The sequence below is a fragment of the Bacillus rossius genome, chromosome 15 (assembly GCF_032445375.1).
Source record: "Bacillus rossius redtenbacheri isolate Brsri chromosome 15, Brsri_v3, whole genome shotgun sequence".
Classification (NCBI taxonomy): domain Eukaryota; kingdom Metazoa; phylum Arthropoda; class Insecta; order Phasmatodea; family Bacillidae; genus Bacillus; species Bacillus rossius.
This window is the reverse complement of record NC_086342.1, coordinates 22,131,221-22,153,436: the sequence shown is the minus strand read 5'-3', so window position 1 is coordinate 22,153,436 and position 22,216 is coordinate 22,131,221. Positions and strand designations below refer to the sequence as shown.

Sequence of the window (22,216 nt, the reverse complement as noted above, 5' to 3'; positions counted from 1 at the left end):
CTGCCTAGAAGTAGGAGGGAGACCTCCAGGAAAGTTAATAAGGAGAGAAAGAAAAAAGGAAGGGGGCAGTGAGATTGATAGGGGATGGATAGAGTCCCTGAAATTTCGCGGATTCCTCTGGCCTCAGGATAGAATTCAAAGTTATAGGTGTGCTCGACCCATGTTTACTTTCCCATTGGTTGATTTCTTAGCGAGAACATTTTTATTCTTGTTATTTGGCACTACCCGATTCGCTTACTTCTCTCCTAGCTGGACATCGTTGGCTCAAGGTCGTAGAGGGGCGTGTCCAGATAACTGCGGTCCAATCATGAACACAGTGCGACAGTGTGGAGGTTTGCATTCTAGCTTGCAACTAAATGAATGTGCGAAAGGAATTTCTTGGATGGGGTGTGTGATGGCAAGGAGCATGGCTCAATTCAAGAAAACAGTGAGAGTAAAGAAGGGTAAATGCTCGCCACTGGGCTGGTACCCAACTGCAGCAATCTTCATATCAACACGAAAGGGATAAATACTGGTCAGGAAGTCAATGATTATGAGCTGCTTTTTTTTTTTAATAATAAAAATAGATAATATGGTGAATTTTTACAGAAATTTGATATTACCACAATAGATAAAAATATTAACAGCCACATAATGATTTAAAATCAAATAATGACCTTAAAATAGTTGTGAACACAGCAATATCCAGACACGTATACATTTTTATACTTTAACAAAGAAATGCACATCCTCGCTTATTACAGAGGTGTAGCTCAGACCGAAACTTTGACTGAGTATAGTATTTATTTGCTATACAGATCAAAATACTATATGAAACATTAAAATTCAAGGACTCTTAACACATTTCCAGATTTTCCAAGGACAGATAAAATTCAAGGGCAGTACCAGTTCTTCAAGAATTCAAGGACATGTGGCCACCATGCCTGTTGTTCACGAACATCCTGTATAGGGCACTGCTGCAGGGTTATGGGAAATTATTTTCTTTCATGTCTTGTCAACACGGCAAAACCAAAATCAAAATGGCCCAACTGGGAATCAAACTAAAGGTCTACCCGTATCCATTTATGGTAACTGGTTCGTTTTATATTGAGTAAGTACATACAGCAAAACATCAGGGTGAGGGTAAGCAGTCTACTCAAATAATTTTTATGCATGATATTCTTTAGTTTCAATTTTTATTTCACAAAAATTATTGAGGGTGATTTTCACTGAAGAATTTTGTGTTTAAAATCCCTTGAGCCGACCATTTTACGGTAGGTAATTATGAAGGTATCCTTCATAAGAAAACACCTAGTTTACAACTACATAGAGGTTCAGATACTGCCTGGTCTACACACAGACAACGTTATAGGCTGATTAGCTTTTAAATTAATGCTTCAAACTACCAGGTGCCAAAATTCATTTTACTATTATGACTTTGTGTACATTAGAATAAGCATCACTGTAAAATATTCACGTTTCCTCTAATATCAGAGTTTTCTGCGTCTTTAAACAACTTCTCGGAACTGACAAATGGTTGCGAGTCAACCACGAGCCAATGTCTATTTTTACCGTGGCAGGGAGCCATGTGCCTGACAGGAAGATGAAATTAAAAAGCACTCGGCCGAAACCAAGCACTGCCACAAACACTCTCTTAGGGCTGTTCGTTGTTCTGCCAGAAATATACAAGCGTACAATTTCACACCGCTAATCTCGAGAATGAAAGCGGTCAGCTGATACAATGTGGCTTCCAGCCTGGTCCACTTAGCAGTGCACAGTATGTCAATATATATATAAATAAAAATGTAAATGTTATTTCGTTCAAAATCTTACATCTCCGAAAGTTCTTTACTGATTGTTTTGTAATTTTGATACAACATTGCATTTGAATATTCGAGAGATTTTATATACCTTTGTCACACCTGTGGCAGGTAAAAACATATATTTTTAATATTTTCATTGCTATAGTGACACATATAAAGGTATATAGAGAGATAGAAAGATTTAGAGGGATATATAGAGAGGTAGATAGATATATGTACGTAGATATAGATTTGGTGATAGCGATATATAGAGAGATCCTTTGTATAAGTGTATCTACTTCAAACAAATTACAAAAAAAAATTTGAGGCATTGCAACACATGCCAGGCATTAGTGATTAGTTAGTAGGAGATATTTTATTGAAAAACTGCTTAAATGATATTTAAAAGATGTTTGATAATGAATTATTACAATATATTTCCATGGCCATAAATATTTTTTTACTTAAATTTATTTTTATATTTCATGGGCTGTGGAAATATCTAAAGTTTGTTTCTTCACTTCTGCTTTAGGTTGTAGCATTTAATCTTAATCCTTGTTCCGCCAACAACATAAGTGTGTCATTCACGTAAGGTCCCCGCCCACCCGAGCGCATATACAATGTGCAGAGCTTCAGAAAAAAACACAGGACTCAAAAATTTCTGAAGATACCCTAGTGGTTTCTGTTTACGAAAAGCATTTAATAATTCCCTGAGGACATTTTTTTTAACTGCATTTTTAGGACAGTGAAAACAACTGAAAAGTGAGTTTTTGGGAATAATATTTTTGGCATGAGACATCCAGTACAGATTTTGAAAGCACTCAAGGGGCTTACATTGAAACTTTGATTTCATTTCTCTGCTCATATGATGATGGGAATACCACTCACATCTCACAGTTGCCCTGTGCAGGGCAAGAAAACTGAGTGCCAGTCCGCAGTCTTGCACTTTGAGATGACACCACGCTATAAGCACCAGCAAGCGTAGCACTCGTCATCCCACCTCACCAACACAAATACACCCTGACTAGGCGGGCCCCCTTAAACCAGCACATTCGAGACCACAGCCACGCCAAATTATCGTACGTCCATCCCAGGAGTGAAAGTGTGAAACCAGGACACCGGTACTGGAATTAAAACCAACAGCAACGACAAAACTCCGGGCGAACTGAAAAACTCCGGCAGCTTGCAGCGATGCGACCTGGCGGCTTGCTACGTCTACACATAATCCTTGCTCACCCGACGGGTTGAGATTCCCATCGCCCCCAAACATCGCCGTTTGTTTTCCGCACGACCGATAACGTAACCTCTCACACTTCGCGCCTTCCACCCATTTCCATGGCTGCCAAACTAGCAGGGCTGGTACAAGGTAAATTGGTGCCCTAGGCGAAAAACCTTAAAGCCCCCCCCCCCCCCAACCCAAAAAAAAAAATATCCTTGTCTCATACATCACGTAAGCCTAAGATTTTGTCAACCAATCAAATGTAAGCAGGCTTGTGTTTTTTTTTTTACTTTTTTACTTATTACAAATCATAAACAGGTCACCGTGGACTTTAAATAATTACTTATATCAATATAAACATTCCAAACTGTTAACAAAAATCCATTTACATCTAGTTTCAATAATCGTTAAACATACAGGTATTATATCAGCTGTTATGTGTCGTGCTGCGCCGCCCCCGGCCACTTGGCGCCCTAGGGCGGTCGCCTAGTTCGCCTGTACGGACGTGCCGGCCCTGCAAACTAGGTGTTTCGCACCACAATGCCGTAGGTTACAGCGGCCAGGTTCAAGCGGCAGGTTACAGAAAGCACGGGCACCGACCTCGGAAGGATGCGCCAGCTGACGCGCGGAGACGCCCTCCATCACGTCGTGGGCCTCGTGGGCGTCCCGCTCCCCGGGCAGCAGCAGCAGCGCGCAGGGCTGGCAGTAGGCACGCTCGCGCTCGGCCAGCCCCCGGGCCCGGGCCAGCCGCGCCAGCAGCTCGCCGCGGTCGGGACCCGGCGGGACTCCGCCTCCCCCCGGAGCCCGGGCCGCCGCCCCCCCGTCGTCGTCGCACCAGCGGTGGAACCTGCAGTCCTTCCTGTCGCGGCACGCCGAGCAGGCGAAGTAGTCCCGGGTCCCCCGGTCCGTGACGCGCCTGAACCGCAGAGTGGGGCCTGCAACGAAGCAAGCCACCCCTAGCAGCACCAGAGCAGCCTACAAGTATTCGGGACAAAACTTGTTAACCTTTTCAGTTATAGTAGCACCCGAGAAGTATTTGGGACAATACTTGTTAACCTTTTCAGTTATAGTAGCACCCGAGAAGTTTTCGGGACAAAATTTGTTAACCTTTCCAGTCGCGCCTTGTCATTTCCTGATATATCATATAATTTTTTTTAACTAAACTTTTTTATTTTAATTTTATGTAATGATAATCTTAAGCTCTAATTACAATACATATTAATAAATAAATTTTTGTGTTAACATACAACTTAATATCCTTAAAGAATGTCGACTAGAAGGTAGGGCCTAGGCTACACCATGACCCACTCAAGTCAAAGTTTAATTAATCCACGTAAAATTAAGATATATATTGTGCTCTTCGGTTAAATATACTGAAAGGTCTCCAGTGTGATGGGGGGGGATTAGATATACTTTACTTGCTGTTTGGTTTCAAATTCTTTCAAATGATAGATTTTTATTTTTTTTTTTTTTTAGAATTTTTAGGATTTTGGAGAGGGGAGGTACATATCCCCCACCTCAACCCTCCTCCCTTTGAATACACCCTTGGTTGTCTCCACAATCCAATAGATAGCATAACATCGTATCACTTGTCTGATTACTTACCCTAGATAAATACATCTTCCAGGGTGTAACAAATATGAAAACAGATTCTGAACACAAACACACAAACTCTCTCCTCATCCTTTATACAAGCTTCAGGATCCCCACTGGCTGGTACAGAAGTTTGTGTTTTTTAAATTGATGACACCAACATGACTAAAAAATAAAAAATAATAATTTTTGTGTGTATGTATTTATAAATTACAAAAATAATAATAAATAATGAAATGAAGGAACTATTAATATACAGCTATTTTTCACATGCAATTCAATATGCCTTTATTTTTTTCCATACTTACCATAAAGTTGTTACATATCTTATGATATTGTCATTCATTGTAGATGTGTTTAGTTGTATTTTGTCCCTGTCCTGTCTGTTTGTAGTGCCTACCTGCTTGTGATGCGTGTCTGCAGTGCCTGCATTCTGTCCCTTGCATGTATTTTTTTCTCATTTTTTTTTTTTTGGTTTTGTTTACTTCTTTGTATGTGTTTGATTGTTATTATGTTGTGCCCACCTTTAAAGTTCCTCAACTGTTGATGGGCGTGGTACAAATCATTAATAAATAAAATAAATATTTCAGGTGTTTCATTTGTCCTGGTTGAACAAACGGCTAACTATAAACTATTACCAGCAGGAAAAGTAACTAATGAAATGTAAATAAATATCTTCTCCATCAAAAGTTTGAAGGGGAAAAGGGGGAAAAACCAAAGTCTAACTTCGTTCACTTAAATGTTGTGTTTGATAAGATGGTACGTAGTGTTTACGAGTCTTGCGGAAGGGGGGTGGGGGAGAGAGAGAGAGATTGTACTCATAACCCATAGTTCACAAGTGCGATAAGATAGCTATCTAGTTAACGTAGACAGCTTTAGTGAATTAATTTAGTCTAGATTGGAGTGGTAAATATAAATGCATTTCCACAAACAAGTACTTTACCAAAAATAATTTAAGATACATATAAATGCATCATGTCTAATATAGGCATAGGTGTATATATATTTTTTTATTGTCATTAAAATTATTTGTTAGATGAATTACTGTACACTGTCATCTTAACTTGATCTTTTTTTAGTTCAAATACCTACCCTGATAAAAGACAATTTAAAAGAAATCTTTTCATTCTGAAATAACTCCATGAACCTCCATTCTCTTTTCTTTCATTAATCCATGGGAGATAATAATTTCAGTAAAACATATCAAAAGAAACTGAGCAGTAGCTTTTAAGTCTAAGTTCTTGATACGTAGGTTATCAACTAGCAATGATTGCACCTCAGATAATCATCACTGGCTGCAATACTGTCACCAATTTCCACCAAAGCTTTAAAAAAGCTACTTTTAAGTTTTCGTGGTGGTTGGAGAGGCTGTGACCCAACCAAAGAGACTGTTGTTAATGTCTGAATGACAGCATGTGTCGAACCAGAGCATGTCGGATTAAAGACCTTTCGATATGTAATATGTTTTGGCCATCCCACATTCCTGAATGTTGTGGCATCCATGATTACAGTGAGTTTCCAATCACTTCCACCAAATCAACTCAGAAGCTGTATCATACTATAAGTTGCAATCCAGCCCAAAACCCTCGCTTCCGCAATTGCAGCCACCACGAATGGTCAGCAATGCCCTAAGTGTGATACAGTTGTTTTCGCTGCATTGACTCAAGAAACTTCCCCAGAATTAACTACTAATAATAATAATAATATCACTAATGCCTATAATCCAGGTTCAGTTTCCAGCAGTCAAACAAGCAATTTTTCTCAAGCGGCAAAATGCGGCGGATGCTGCCATGAACTGGTGAGTTTTCTCAGAGTTCTCCCACTTCACCCTTTTGTAAAATCATTTCTGCTACCTTTTCCTGTTCCGCCAAGGGACTGCAAACCCTTGATATAACATCTAACATCTGTGTTTCAGTTCTTTCAAACAAACTGTTTTTGACAATGTAAGAGGTGATTTGAGTTTGACAAGATGGAGCTGAGACAGAATACTTCTTAGAAGAAAACTGGAATGCCAAGAGAAAACCCACCGACTCAATGAAATGTACGCCACGTTTCTGCACTGTCTCGTAAACTTTCAAGGAGTACTTAACTTGAAAATTTTCTCAAAATAATTTGGAGTTCCCAGAGAATACCTTATATTAATTACTTTTATAACAATTTAATAACAAATGTAAATGCCACAAAATGCAGTGCCTCCGAGTTAGACACACTAATCAGTCTTTTAGGTGGTACACCAGGACGTAATGCATCGTTGAAAAAAGAAAATATAAAAAATATGAGTCTAAACGAAAATTAGAGCAGAATTTTAAAAAGATCACTCTAACCCTCAAAACGTAAATTGCTGAATCTGTGTTCGAAAACATGTCCATCATGACCTTCATTTATAAATATGCATTAACTTTTCGCAACTTATTAAATCTGCAGGCTGACCACCATAATATCCATTCAACCTTTCTGCCATTCAGTCTGATATTCAGCGATGCCCAAGACACAAATGATCCAAGGATCAGCTTTCTTGAATGGCACAAACTGGAGGTCACGCATTTAAAAATTGTGTCAAGTCTCTAGCTACTGCATGGTTTGTACCCTAGCTAAAAATTAAGGACTTTTTAACGACCCCTTTACTTCATTGCCTTCACCACTATGAAGCGGTAGAAAACTATCAGCAATATCACAGAACCCCTCAAGAAAACCACCATGTCAAATAGTTAATGCACAGTAAATAATTTCCTTGGTTATTTAATTCAATTCTTACAGACAACGCTCCTGCCGTCCATAATTATCTCTGCAACACACGGCTAACCCACGCATCATATCTATCTAGTTAAAATCTGAAGCCTTAAAATTTAATTTTATCACGTATACAAGTTCAAAGACAGTAAAAAACCAGGTTTTCTGATTAAAGGTCAGATATAAAATATATATTATGAATTCAGAATGTTTTTATACATAAAATATTATCACGTGGCCCGAAATTTGCCAATTCTACTGCGCATGCGTAGTTTGCTACCAAGTCAGAAACAAAAAGAACATTTTATCCATCACTTGCATGATATCAGTCTTTATTAAGAAGTTTTTTTTAAGGATTCTTAGTGAAATGTAAGGACTTTTAAGGGCCCTTATTTAGATCAAAACAAATTAAGGACTTTCTAAGGATATTAAGGAGGCGTACCAACCCTGAACTGCCTTGAAAGAAAGCAATGTTGCTATTCTGTTGTGACAAAATTGCCACTAGACAGCACACAGGGACCATCACAAGGTCTTTATCATACTCTCATCAGAATTCCCGCAATTATCAGAAATATATCAAAAGTGTTTCACAAATCATAACAGTTTGCAATATGAGTAAAGTTAGGATTATAAATAACCATTTTAAATTGAAAGAAATAACAGAAAAAAAATTTTTAATAAATATATTTTTAAACTTAACACTTTAAAAAAAAATATTCTACACGTACTTAAATGTTTATTCTGTGTAGAAATGATAGTGCCTAACAAAATTCAGCATTTGTTGTATTTGAATACCTGCATCTAAAATTGAGGTTCTCGGATATCTTAATTCTACATCAAAAATAAAATGCAATAAATAATATTAACAAAGCCTCTTACCATGTGGGCACTGCGGATTGTTCTCAACATCATCCATAATGACATCAACATGCAGAAGTTTCGCCATAATGGAACTAAAGAAACAAAAACACTATATCAGAATTCTGACAAACTTGTCAATCCATAATATGCATAATCTTTACTAGGCAAATACGTGCTGGTAACAGTTTTGGAGCAATTTAAAAAAAAAAATGTATTTCAAAAAAAAATATTTTAATACAACAACTTATAAACAAATTCTTTACTATACATAAATTTGTAAATATGCAATTACATTAATATATTCAGTACAACTAAATTTAACTTTATTTGTATCAAATGGTATGACTAAATAAAGTCAATAAAATAAATCTATAGAGGATAAAAACATTCAAAAATCATGTTGCTTTTTCACACACATATTTCACAACTTAAAAAATAATAATCTGACAACTCCTTTTAAGTTCAAAGTACATACCAGATAAAAATTACATACAAATCAGTCTTTCCTGCTAGAGAGACCCTGCCTGAAGGCACAGCACAATATAAACTCTTAAAATGGACACTTTACTCCTGCAGTAATTTGAATTTCCCCTTCGACTACAGTTAAGTGATTCTGTGGCCACACGTGGCAAAAACTATGGAACTCAAATCTGCCGACTCGTGTGACAAATTTTTACGGTTAATGTGCACCTACTGATTCAAGTTCACAGACATGCAGCATGAAACCAAGTTACTACGAACAAAAATGTGTAGTTAAATTACTGTGCCAATCCACGGACTAAACTGCAGTGGCCACCATTTTCAAAACGCGTGAAAACCAGTACAAAGCTGAAACACACACCAGCTTTGAGCTTGTACGCTGAAGAGTCTACTAGTTACACCAACTGCCAGGAGAACCTAGAGGACAAAGGACCACGCTTACGGAGTAGTCCTTCCGCCGTCAAAAATAATAAAGATCAAAAGTCACCTAAGATAAAAACACTTCAGATGATACATAAATTTTTACACAACATCAGAAAAATCTGTAGCTTTTACTTGACTTCCATTTGGTTTACAAAACATGTAAGCAGTGTGAGAAGTGGGTAAGGGATTGAAACCACACTCATGAGTAATCACAGTAAAACACATTATTAAAAGATTTCGAAGTAAAATTCAGAATTGCAGATTATATGAGCTTCTTAAGAGTATGAAGATAATGAACTCGTAATATAGGTCACAGATATTTCATCACCTCTAATGCACTAGTCTGAAAGTAATTGCTATGCTACATTCATGATTGTTATTATGTTACCTTGCCCAGCATATGTGCATACTGACCATTAATATTACTGAAAGGTTGATGGAACGTACTTATTATTTTCATTTTACGACTTAAACTGTACGATCCAGCATTGGGCTTATTTTCAAATCAATATTCGTAGCTTAGTGTAACTATTACGTAATTTGCAGTCGTCCGCATTAAATAATCTGTAATTTCCACCCAACTGTAATAGATGTAAACCTATTAGTACCAAACCAATAACAAACATAAAAATAGTCATACCCTGTCACACATTCCCAAATTAAGATAAATTGTTCAAGATAATTCAAGGATTTTGGGGTCTAAAAACAAAGACAAGAAACAGTGTCATTAATAATAAGGCAAAGAGCTAAGATTTGCTTAATCCTGACACAAATGAAATAAGAGTATAATTTTCAAAATTATTTTAATTGACACGCAGTAATTATTTTCCCATTAAATCTAACAGCACTTAACACAATATTGAAAAGTGCACTCTTGCCACAAGCTACCAGTGAAAAAAAAAAATGGTTTGACCTCCCAAAAAAACTGAAATTACAAGCAAAATTTACTATTGAACAACTCAATTTAAAACAGTTTTAAAAAGTACAGTTTCTTTCAACACCCCTTAAGATATATCACCAAACCATAATTTATAAAACACCTAAACATTATTTACATAAAAAATAATTTTTTTACTTAGGTAAAAAAAGTTAAAAATTAATAATGTTTGCAATATACACTCACATTCCAAATTACAATTAAAATTCAAAGCCATATAGAATAGTTTCCTTTGTTAGCAGCCAGTAAAATATTGTGCAAATATTACAGTTTGTATGGACAACTATAAACACTAAACAACAGCAACAAAAAAAAATATTAACAACATACATATTTACAGAATAATTCTATAGGATACACCTCAAGAAACATCTTTGTCTTAGTAATTACTAATAAAAACATATATTATTTGGTGAATATATTTGTTACTATAGGCAGACACAGATTCATTGCCACTGAACATTTTTGTTCCATTTCATGGTGCCATGATTCCAAAATACACCACAGTAAAATAGCAAATAATTTTTTTTTAAAAAAGATAATCGTGTACACCCACATTAAACATCACCTGACACTCGCAACATGCTACAAGGTCACTCCAGGAAAAAAACACTCCCTAAAAATGAGCAAATTGTTAACTTCAAATGGGAAAACAAGACCTGAAAAAAAATTAACAGTTTAATAATGCATCTCAAGTCCAGTGTTGCCAAACATAACAGAAACCATTAAAACCTGTATGACATCACTTCAGTATTTGTGTACATTTATGTTATGGCACATACTGTTTTGTATCAAAATTTACGACTTAAGTTAAAGAAGGAAAAGTTATATAAACTGTGCAGGAGAGAATTTAAATGAAACAGCATAAAAAAAGGTCCTTAACTAGTTCTCTCTGATAAGACTTAATATTTTTATTCAGCCAGCATAGTTATCTGTACGAGTCTTCAGCTAATCTATATAACCTCTTTATATAACCAAACGTTATACCAAAATGAAGAACAATGCTATGTTCTGTTGTTTCCGATTTTCATCACTAACAAAAAAAATGTTAAAAACCTAAACATTAACTCCATTCTTTACGCCACCAATAATTCATTTCACCCCATGGCTATCCAAAAGTATTGTTACGATCGCGCTTGGCTGCAGTGCTTGGCGTTGCTGTGCTCGTTCGGCCTGTCTGCTCCCCCTTCCACCTGCATCCTCTCCCTGGTATCTCGTGTCATACTATCTCGCTACATCCTGACCGTCGCAGCGCGCACCTGCCTCAGATCGGGTTACTGAAAAGAGGCCGCACTGCGGAATAAAAGGACTCAGACACGTTTATCGGCGTTCTTTGAGCAGCCACCGCGTCCTTCGAGGACTCACGACACGTTTCTGGACATTTCGATGGCGAAGGTCGCGCGATATCTCGGAGACATGCCCGATTGTTCTGGATGGGAACCCAAGGGCTATTTAAGGAGGTTGGGCCGACCTTCGAGTCAGTCTGAGTCAGAGAGAGAGTCTGAGTGGGGAGTTCTCCCGCGGCGGAGTTTCCGGGCGATAGTGCCGCAGGTGCGGCAGAGTGGCGAAGTCCTTGGACGAAGGTTCCAGGGCAGGGAGTGAGTGAGTTCAGTGGAGTCGGGAGTTTCCGGGCGATAGAGTCGCGGGCGCGGCGGAGTCCCGAGTGAAGTGGCGAGCGAGTCGTCGTGTGGGATCTCGGCGAAGGGTGTGACGGCGGCGGCGGCGAAGTGCGGCGACGGAGTCCCGCGGCGGAGACCCACGAGGGGTGCTGCGGCGAGAGTTGCGCCGGAAGTGCGGCCCAGCGAGGTGTGTGAAACGAGTGACTGGGGAATTGACATTTCTTTACATGTAATTAATTATCTGCCAATTTAGAAGATTATTTGTAAGTGGCAAGTAGTAGTAATAAATAAAACTGTGTGTGTAATAAAAATCTTTAATTGGGCTATCCTTTACGAACCCCCGCAGGTAAATCGTAACAGTATCAAAAAGCCGCCAAAATGGTGTAATCTTTGCGTCTGACAAACGCAATTGTATGCGACTATTATGGTGTCATTCCATAATGTCATGGTAGAATATTGAAGCTAAAGGTTAGTAAAGCTAGTTACAATACTGCGTACCAAATTTTTCACACCTAAAAATGTATGTGAAAACAACCGCTTGAGGTGTTAAGTATGAAACTCCCATTGAAAGTGCAATGGCTCTTTAATGCTGTTTGTAAACAGATACTTAGCATAAATTTTGATCAGTTTGTAAATGGAGCTTCTACAACCGGCGCTCAGAATGCCACCTTAAGCAAAAAAAAAAAAAAAAAAGTATTCTGGTTCCTGTGTTCTTATGGCAGAGGTTCAAATCCGGACAGTCATGCAAAATTCTTTGACAACCATGCCAGTAGCCAGTTCCAGTTGATCAATAGTCTTGGAAACAAAACAAAAACTCATCAGTGCTACTTGCATGTGATACCAGAACAAGGAAGATCATTTTATTACAAAAATGTTTTTAATGCAAACAAAATTAAGATATTTGAAACCATGCAAGCAACTACCCCAATATTGGGTAAGATCACATATATTTTTATTTGAAAATATTAATTAATTACAGCTTGCTCTTACACTGTTTAAAACAACAGTTATCGCAAACAAATCCAATTCCTTTTTTTTATTTCGATATTTTATGTTGAAATACAACTGGATACCCAATGAGAACAATTACCATGGTGAAGCAATTTCAGGACTTTTTAATATACTTTTCTTGTAGCTGTTTGATATCCCAAAGTAATTTGTTAAATATGATAAGCAAAATTAAATACAACACACTAATACATCTAATATTAGCTGGAACAAACCATTTTTTTTTTTTAAGTTAGTAAGCTGAAACCTTTATAAAGATATCCACAATACTTTAGTCTCTTAAACTTTTCTTATTTAATGAGCAAATATAAACTGGAAACGAGGCATCAAAAAAAAAAGTTGCTAATTAGCAGTAAACACTGGAACTGTTTTTCATAACTTCCAGCATTGATACTGTTAATTTTGGGACATTTACGTGACCATAAGAGTTGTGAAAGTGGATGACCCTTTTGGACAATGGCTTTGTTTGTCTGATCAAGAAACTGTGGACACACTTCTTGTTTTGGCAACACTGTCTTTACTAGTAAGGTTTCAAAACTGCATAAAATAAAACATTGAATAAAATGACCACGCTGCAGAATATATATAGCATCCTCCAGCTACTCTGAACATAAAAATCCTCACTAGGCCGAGTGCTATCTTGCAGTCAATAAGAGGTTAAAATTTTGGAACTCAGTTCAATCGTGTTGTCGAATGGAACTAGCACAAGGCAGGCTTGAGTTAAATTTGGTGATTGTAGACGGACATGGCTGAGTTCAATAGTTCAGATTGGCTGGATAATACTATCAATAAAAGTATGCAACAAATGACACACCCTAGCAAGTCATAAATGAAATCTGTATTAAAAAGTAGGTACCCACCAATCAATAACCACAATCCACCAAGTGCACAAGAAAATTTTGTTTGGGACTTAGTAACATCCTGTGACCATGAGCATTCTACAGCTCCCGATAGTGAACTCTGCTCAGTCAAGACCCTTAGGCTTGATCCTCGGTCAACCTTTGTGTTATGGACGCCAGTTTGAAAAGTTTCTGTTCACACATTATTGTAAACTTTGCAGGTACGGAACAATATCACCTCTCGCAATGTATCGCACGGTGGCTAAGTGAAGGCAAACAACATACAACCGTGTTGCTCCAAGTAGATCTGATGTTCTGCCCATGTCACCTCGCAACAAACCTAGCCCACTGCCATAGCAGCTAATAAAAAAGGTACAAGTATAGGCCTAATCACGAAGAAACTGTTTATGTAGGTCCTTCTAAAATATAAAATACACGTAATCTCATGTCCAAGAATCTTAAAATAAAAGGGCTCCTAAATACTCGGGCAATGAAAAACAACTGCACTGAATCATTTTCCAAGGGGTGGTGAAGTAATAAGGAGTTAAAACACAAAACCTCCAGCAACTCTACATCCCTCATAAACAAGATGTGTATCTAGTTGTGTAAGTTGTTAAAATTATTTTCTGCATTGCAACACCATAAACAAAACACTGCAAACTAGTCCACACACACACAGCTACGGAAAATATCAACGGTCTGCATCTGCAACGCACACGATATCACAACAAGTCAGGCACAAACAGCAAAAACCAAAACACCGGAGAAGACACGCTGGCAAGCCACGTCGCTCAGTAGGAGTAGCTCGTGGGGCAATAGACGTTGACGGAGGCCAGGCCGGGAGGGAGGGTGACCTTGACGTGCCGCATCTCGTTGTAGTGGCCCCACACCCGGCGGGCGGCGAAGAAGGCCCCGACGCAGGCCGCCCCCGTCGCCATGACGCCGCACAGGCTGATGAAGACGATCAGCGCCTCCGACATCTCGGTGGTGACGCAGCTGCCCTCGCCGTCCGCGCTCCAGGGCCCCGCGTACCAGGCCGCCCCGTCCCTGTTGGAGGCCCGCACCGCGAACAGGTACTTCCGTCCCCAGCCCTTGTTGGCGCAGCTGATCTGCACTTCCACCTCCGTGTCGGTGGTGTCCATGTAGCTCGGGGGCGAAGCGTCGTTCTCGCTCGCCAACCGCAGCGTGTACTTGTCGAGCTGCCCCCCGGGTAGCAGCGGAGGCTCCCAGCTCACCCGCGCCTGCGACGTGTTGGTGATGCTCACCTTGGGCGCCTCCATCCGGCCCGGGCTCCCTATCCTGGTCTGCACCGGCACGCTCACCACGAACGAGCAGTTCACCGTGCACGCCGTCACGCTCACCGAGTAGTTCGTGAACGGCGTCAGTCCATCCAGCGTGGTCTCGTTGGCGGGAGGATAGACCGTCTTCGAATGACCGTTGTACGATATCTCGTAGCGCTTGATGATGCCGTTTTGGATTGCCGGCGGCGCCCACGACACCAGCACGGAAACGTTCGTGATCTTGGAAACCGACAAATTCTCCACCGGCTGTGGGGCACTTTCCGTGGTGGTGACGAATTTGTAATCGCTGCGAGGACCTTCCACCAGTTTGCTGCTGATCACTGCAACTGAAACCCTGTACGTGGTATACGGCTTCAAGTTTCGCACCACGTAATTACCTTGCGCCCACGGACCGTCGTCTACCGTCTCGTTCATTTCCTCTCCTTTGCACTCGATGGTCTTCATCTCTGGCGTGGGGCAATAGTAAATACGGTATCCTTTCACCGTCCCGACATGTTCGGAACAGTCCAAGATCCATTCTAGTTCTAAGAAAGTTGCATTAACACTTTTTATCTTCACTTCTTTCATTTTTCTAATGCTCTGGTTATGTATCACCGTACACGAAGCCCATACCATTCCACTGCTAGCTTTTTCACTATTGACAGAAATGGCAAACTGATAGGTGTTGTTATTATTAGGCACGTGCAATAACTTGACATTTTCATTTTTGGGTACATGTATCCAGTCTAGAAAACCTTTGCACTGATATGGACGATCACGTTCATCCTCACACCAGAAAATAGTATAATCTTTTATCCCTGAGATGTTAGCAGGTGGTTTCCAGGACAACTCAAAAGTTCCATTTTGAAAAGCGGTGTTTGCAAATGATATGGGTTGTGGTGGGATTTCATCTTCACTTGGAATGAAAACTTTTGAAGATTCAAGTGAATGTCCAACTGCATTTGCAGATACAATTGTAAAACTGTAGCTACTACTTTTGCTTAGCCCTTTAAATTTTGCATATGCATTTTGCATTTCAACAGGAAACAACTGTTTTTGAATACCATTTTCTCTAACATCTGTTATTACGTACTTGAAATCATTGCCATTCTTCAAAAAATTATTTATGTGTTGCCAGTAAACAAAAACCTCACGACCTAACACTCTGCTACTGATCTCAAAGCTTCCAATATCTGTTTCTGGAGAAGCACCAGGAATTGTTGCTTTTGTTTTGATTCCCACAGTCGCAGGCTTTGACCAATAAGCATCATCCACAGCAATTGCTGACTTCATGTAAACACGGGCCTCATAAACTGTGTTTGCATACTTCAAACCAGTTAAATTATAATGTGCATGCTTAGATACTTTAAAGTTAGTTGTATCTGCAAGCTGCCAAACAGTTTTTGGATCGTACTGTGAACGATATTCTATTTTTACTGATAAGCCCGGTAAAAAGTTATCCATTGGATGAGTTACTGCCCAAGAGAGTAAAGCACTGTAACTGGTAGTCTGTATAACACTCAAATCTTTCGGTTTAGCTGGAACAACATGTGCCCAATGATTTATAGAATGCTCAAAAGTAGTGTTTCCAAAATCATTTGAAGCATCTATACTAAACATATATTCCTTCTTAACACTACGGTAATGAGGGCTAGTTTCCTTATTCCAAAAACAATACTGAAATTTTTCATCAGTATTATTTGGGCATCTACTACGTAGTTTTCCAACACCAAGGTAGCAGTATACTTGATAAGTGGTTGGCACATAATTCTTAGGAACAGTCCAAGAACATGTTAAATTCTCCCAATTGTTTGAAATGCAAGTAAAATTAATGACATCTTGAGGCGGAAGTCCAACATACACTGTATTAAGACAGACAGCTACATCTGGTTCTTTTTTGTTTCCTTTTGATGACATGCGTAGTTTGCACAGGTACGAACTGGCAGAAGGTGGTGGTTTAGGTATGTACAAACGAAGAGTGGTTCGGTTGATGATGCTTGTATATTCAGGCGAAACCACTTTTGAATCTCTTTCGAAAAAAAGATCGCTTGCATTTCGACCATACGTATTGTTTTCGTACAGAATACAGAACATTTCTAAGGGGTCACCATGCTTAATTTTAATGTCATTTTCAGGAACTATAGTGCCAGGCGTAGTTAAACCAGTACTGCACGTTTCAACAGCACTTTCGCCAATAAATAGAAGAAGGGAGAGCACTATCAAAAATGCCTTAAAATGTTTAAATGTTTGAAATGTTATTATCCACTGGCAACACTGCATTATTCCTAACGCCCACATCTCAGGTGTTTGTCTTCATCACGGGTGCGACGAAAGAAATCTTCGTGCGTATAGTAGATTCACCAATACGTATAAACAAAAAACCATTTACACGAGTTATGTTGACCTATGATATTCACTTCACACGGCTAAACAACCACTGAAATGATATGAAACCGTCAACATCGAAAAATTACATTATTTTGCCATCACGAAGTTTCTGAGAAATTGCACAAACATGAACTAAGCCTTAACATTAACAGTTCACTTAACACAGATCTCAACAAAAATGAAAACGTAAACTGATTAAGTTCAAGGCCAAATAATATAAACATAACAAGAACTTAAATGCCATGTTCAATTGATGCCAGATATATTTTCTCGTAACTTTTAGTCAAGTCTCAAAATACCAGTGCGATATAAAATTACTTTCACAGCTATTTTATCTAATAATATTTGCACAACAAAGCTACAAGAAATATTATTAAAAGCTTACCGCACAAGTCAAAATGTTAGCATTGACTACTCAATCCAAACGTACCTTTCTGATCAAGCTAGAGAACGCCACTCCCACAATTATTTAGATGCCAAGAACAAATTATGATATTTAAATATATATAATGGTCAATTTCAATAATAAAATAATTGTCTTTAACAGACACATAATTAATACAAACTAGCGGACACTACTGAAAAACACAAAAAGTCAAAAGGCACAGGTACAAATTGGGTATTATGCATTTTAAAAAACCACCTAAATCAACCATACAAACAAAAAGTAAACTTCATTAATTTTTAACAATTATTTAAGAAAAAAATTGTAATATTAAATTGGCCTGTATTAAATTAAGCATCTAAAAGACCATACAATTAACCGTTTTCTGGTGTCTTTTAACTTTAACGTGGTTAAAAGTTAAATGAGCACCATAGATTAACAATGTTTGTTCCCGCACGTTTAATACTAAAAGATTCAAATGTATGTTTTCCTAGCGACGGTATTTCGCCGTCGCATAGGGTGAAAACGCTTGTTTATTGCGTTGGGCGCAGAAACGTGGAAGCAGAAGAAATCGCTACTTTCGAATACCTTTACAGAAAACTCAAAAGTATCAGCCAAATCTTCCAACAGCGAGAAAAATAAGTTTACAGCATTTTAATCTCCAGACACTTGTTGGACGAAGAAATAAAAGTCAAAAACATTTTTTCCGATTAATACCCGACCAGTATGTTTATGAAGTTAAATTAGCAACTGTATCTAGCAACCGAGTTTCAAAACCCATAGCAACTGCAAAGAAACTGGCACTAACATTAAAGTAAGAACTCACATGATGCCTTGTTCTAGTGCATGTAGTTTTTTTTTGTACATTATATGGAAAGTATATAAAACAAATAGTTTTGAAAAAAATAAGAATATGTTGCAATTTTATTTATTTGAATAAACGTTACGAATAAACATAGAATTATTTATTGTTGCTGATCATCACCATTGAAAGACATTGTAAGCACTTCTGTGATTAGGCATGTAATTAGACATTGATGCCGACCGCCAATGCTCCTCTATGTCGCATAGACCGCTATGCCTCATCAACATTTCACGAAAGTGTGTACACCGAATGCGCTCAAGCGCGCACCGGAGTATAGGAAATGCAACGAGGCGAATGCCACGCAATTAGTGCCACGTCGGCGGAGGAGACCAGCCGGGTGTGGCATATCCCTCCACCGAACTACAAGAGTGTTTATGTATTTTTTCCACAGGAACGTATTAGACTTTATTTTCATTGTTTAACACTTTATTTCTTCCAAAATTGCTTCACCGTGCGCCTTGTCCCGAACCTGGCCGGTTCAGTTTCCCGCGAAAAACATGCGTTTTGCGCGGAAGGGCTGGCGGGGAGGGGGGTCACACGTGGTGAGAGCGGCAGTATCCTTCCGGAGCTCATAGTGGATGGCAGCTGCTGCGCGTCACGGGACCAGCATTATCTTTATTTTCACTTACATGGAGTTTACCATAGTTAAGTAATTCTTAAACCTTTTCCTTCAGTTCCGTGGTCGGTCTCGATTCACTGTATGGTATGTAACTTAATAAATAAGTGTTCCAAGACGAGCATGCTACGTCATACGCAAGTACTGTGAGAGGACTGCGAGATAGTCCGTCGGCGCCTCACGCAATATCTTAGCCAGTCGGCTATTTAGTTTTAGCCTGCACGAGGCAGCCAGTAGGCACCACGTAACCAATTTTCTAACGCAACAGTATCTGGGACAGTTCCAGGACTCATGTAGCGTCACTGGAGTAGCGGGCCTACACGATCCTAGCCTAGTGTAATACGTAATGTTATTGTGAAGTGTGATCTTGCTTAGGGTTCCAGTTGTGTTTTGTTTAGCATGCACATCACATATGTATTCGTCGTGTCGTGTCAGAACTGAATGACCTTACCAGGTATTCAAATCACGAGCCGCCACTGAGGGAGTGGCCGCGCATGTGACGATTCGTTTCGGGACAACCGTTACGGCCAGGAGAGGTAGCACCTTGTAAAGGGCTGTGCCGGATTAAATGAATAAGTTTTAATACAGTGTTTTCTTGGACATATCAGGCGTCCCGAGTGGCCTAAAAAGCTCGGGGGGCCCTGCTGCGGCGAACCTCTGCCCCCCGCCACAAGGCCGAACCTACCCTGAGATTCCAGACATTACCTATTACGCCAAAATTCACACGGAGGTAGCGGGGTTCGCGTCAACATCTTTGTGTGAGTTCAAGTGGATGTTGCTGAACTCTTGAAGGAGCAGAAGCAGCAAAAAATCGTTTAGAAAAGTCGGTGTCGTAGTTGGGATATCTCCAGAATACAATAGTTGCTGATGTATGTCATCCAAATCCATGTCCATGGCAAGTATATATATATTTTTTTAGCTTCACTGATAAGGTATGGACTATTTTTTTTTTTTAATAGTCTTGGTAATGGTCTTAAGAATAATTCGTTTTCGTCTTCAGAATATGGTTCTACGAGTTTGTCCAAATATTTTTGATTCCAAGGGAATGCTATCAAATTGAGTTGAATTATCCGGAAATAATCTATAAATTTGATTTCGTTCTCACTAGCAACTGTTTCATAAAATCATTATAATCATCTTATTTAACTAATTTTTCTTGCTAAAAAATTTGATGTTGTTTTGTTTTCGTCTTCAAGAATCTTCTGACACTTTTGTGTGGGCTTTATATTTTTATTTCTAAATTTCAATTTAGAAATTAAACGACCGATATCTCTCTTGAACACAAGTAAACACTATGAAATAGTATTTGTTACAAATCAAAGATCAGTTTTTTAAAACTTTGTTTAAAATATTAAACAAAAATGGTGAAATTGAGCATAGTGTTTTTATCTGAAAGTATTCAAACCTAAGGTTTTTTTGACTCGAGGTATCTTTTTGACCTGTCAACTCTCGGGGCGCCCTTTTCCGGAAACAGTTTGGGGATGGTCGTTTTACTCGTGGGGGCAAGTTGCTCTCAGGTCACTCAGGTCATGCTCTCGATGCTCCTCCTCTCGAGGAAGAGTTGCGAGGGCAAGTCGTCTGCTGGTTGTTTTGGTGCGACTTTGACGATGGAGTCAATATGTTATCAAGCTACATTTGGTGATGACGGTAATATTTTAATAGATGACAACATTGAAGCAGAAAAACATTTCAATATAACTTATTCGGCATCCTTTATTTAACAATCACAAGATTTGCAATTGTTTCCTAGTACAGGTTAGCTAATGCATACAGGCGGTTTAAAGTCAAAAAGAAATATTTATATTTTTTACTTTCATCAAGCTCTCTCATAATTTGTAGTCCAATATATGGTAAATCAATAGCAGCTTTATCTTCAGATGAAATATTATTTCCAAACAAATATCTCACGTTGTCTGCTATATTTTCCGCCATCATTGTTTTACAACAAATAGCGTTTTCTTCGTGTATTAAAAGTTACCGACTCTTCTTGCCCTCAGGTCAACTAACTCCCAAATCTTTCAACTCCCGAGGAGTACGAGAGACCTCGAGTCAAACAAACCTCGTGATTGCGTACCCGAAATGCATGTATTATCCATGGTGCTATGGCTGGCATTAGTGAAGCCTTTTTGTCACAGACGAGAGAGCCAAATGCCTGATCGTGCATCTTCGGTTTTTTTTGTTCTGTCATGTCCACCATTTTGGCCTCGGCTGGTATAATAGCACAAGCCCCAGGTGCGCCACCCCTCCTACACACTCTATGGGCAGGACATTTAGTTCGCCACCCGCCCCTAGATGGCAGACAAAGGGGAATGTAAAGTAAGGTGACTTTGTCTACCTGCCCCGTCTAAACTCAGGGCAAATATGTAAATATATGGTGTTGTGACAAGAAACTGTTAATGATACAAGTGAATGTAAAGAGTTTTGTAAGTCGAATATGTATGCACAGGAAGGGTACAGATGTGCCCTCCCTACTGAATATGTACATATTTTGTATATTTACCCTGGCTGAGCTAAGGCAGAAAGCTCTTCCTAGTATTTCTGGGCCAATAAAAGTGACTGAATACTTGAGCAGTATTGGTTTAGGCAGCGACCTCTCTGGAAGACTGCTCCTCCCCCTTCCTTCCTCTGGTATGCAGCGACCTCTCTGCAGGACTGCTCCTCCTCCTTCCTTCCTTCCTTCTCTGGTAGGCAGCGACCTCTCTGCAGGACCGCTCCTCCTCCTTCCCCCCTCCTCTGGTAGGCAGCGACCTCTCTGGGGGACTACTCCTACCACTCCCTGCTCTTGGGCAGCGACCCCTGCTCGGGGACTGCTCCCGCTCCTCCCTGTGCCCCTCTCAGAAGCCCGGGACAAGTCAATTTGGCGCCCAACGTGGGGCCAGTCAGCTTGGATAACCTGAGGACCACGCCCTGCCTCTACGAGAGCTATCAGCACGGCCAGAGCCACATCCACTTCCAGGAGTGCAGAAAACACCTGGTGGCGCCCAACCCAACTGAAGGATGTCTTCTGGATCCTGTGCCGCACCTCGCTGCAGTGCACCGGATGGACCCAGCATTCCCTGTGTATGCTGCAATGCCCAGTTTCACCTACAATGCCTTGGTATCGTGGAACAAGTCAGTGAACAGGCATATATCCACATATGCCAGCCCTGCAGACAACTTCTGGTAGAGAAGAAGCCAACAGTTCCAGCTCCC

At 39.6% G+C, this 22,216-nt stretch overlaps 2 protein-coding genes across 4 annotated transcripts in view; both read right to left on the bottom strand.

Annotated features, from left to right (window-relative positions):
* The window catches only part of LOC134539433 (rRNA N6-adenosine-methyltransferase ZCCHC4), a 59,531-nt gene extending 41,748 nt beyond the window's left edge, over positions 1-17,783 (bottom strand). For all 3 annotated transcript variants that reach the window (XR_010076310.1, XR_010076309.1, XM_063381467.1), the window contains exons 1-3: positions 17,589-17,783; positions 8,203-8,276; positions 3,601-3,935 (exon numbers count right to left, since the gene is read on the bottom strand). Coding sequence is in view for 1 of the 3 variants with exons in the window: in XM_063381467.1 (XP_063237537.1) it covers positions 3,601-3,935; positions 8,203-8,269 (402 nt within the window). In the remaining 2 variants the exon portion in view is untranslated. The remainder of the gene's footprint in view (positions 1-3,600; positions 3,936-8,202; positions 8,277-17,588) is intronic.
* LOC134539436 (cytokine receptor) lies at positions 8,399-17,591 on the bottom strand. The gene has a single exon (XM_063381473.1). The coding sequence runs from the start codon at positions 17,066-17,068 to the stop codon at positions 14,282-14,284; it is 2,787 nt and encodes a 928-aa protein (XP_063237543.1). The 5' UTR covers positions 17,069-17,591; the 3' UTR covers positions 8,399-14,281.
* Positions 17,784-22,216: the final 4,433 nt, after the last annotated feature.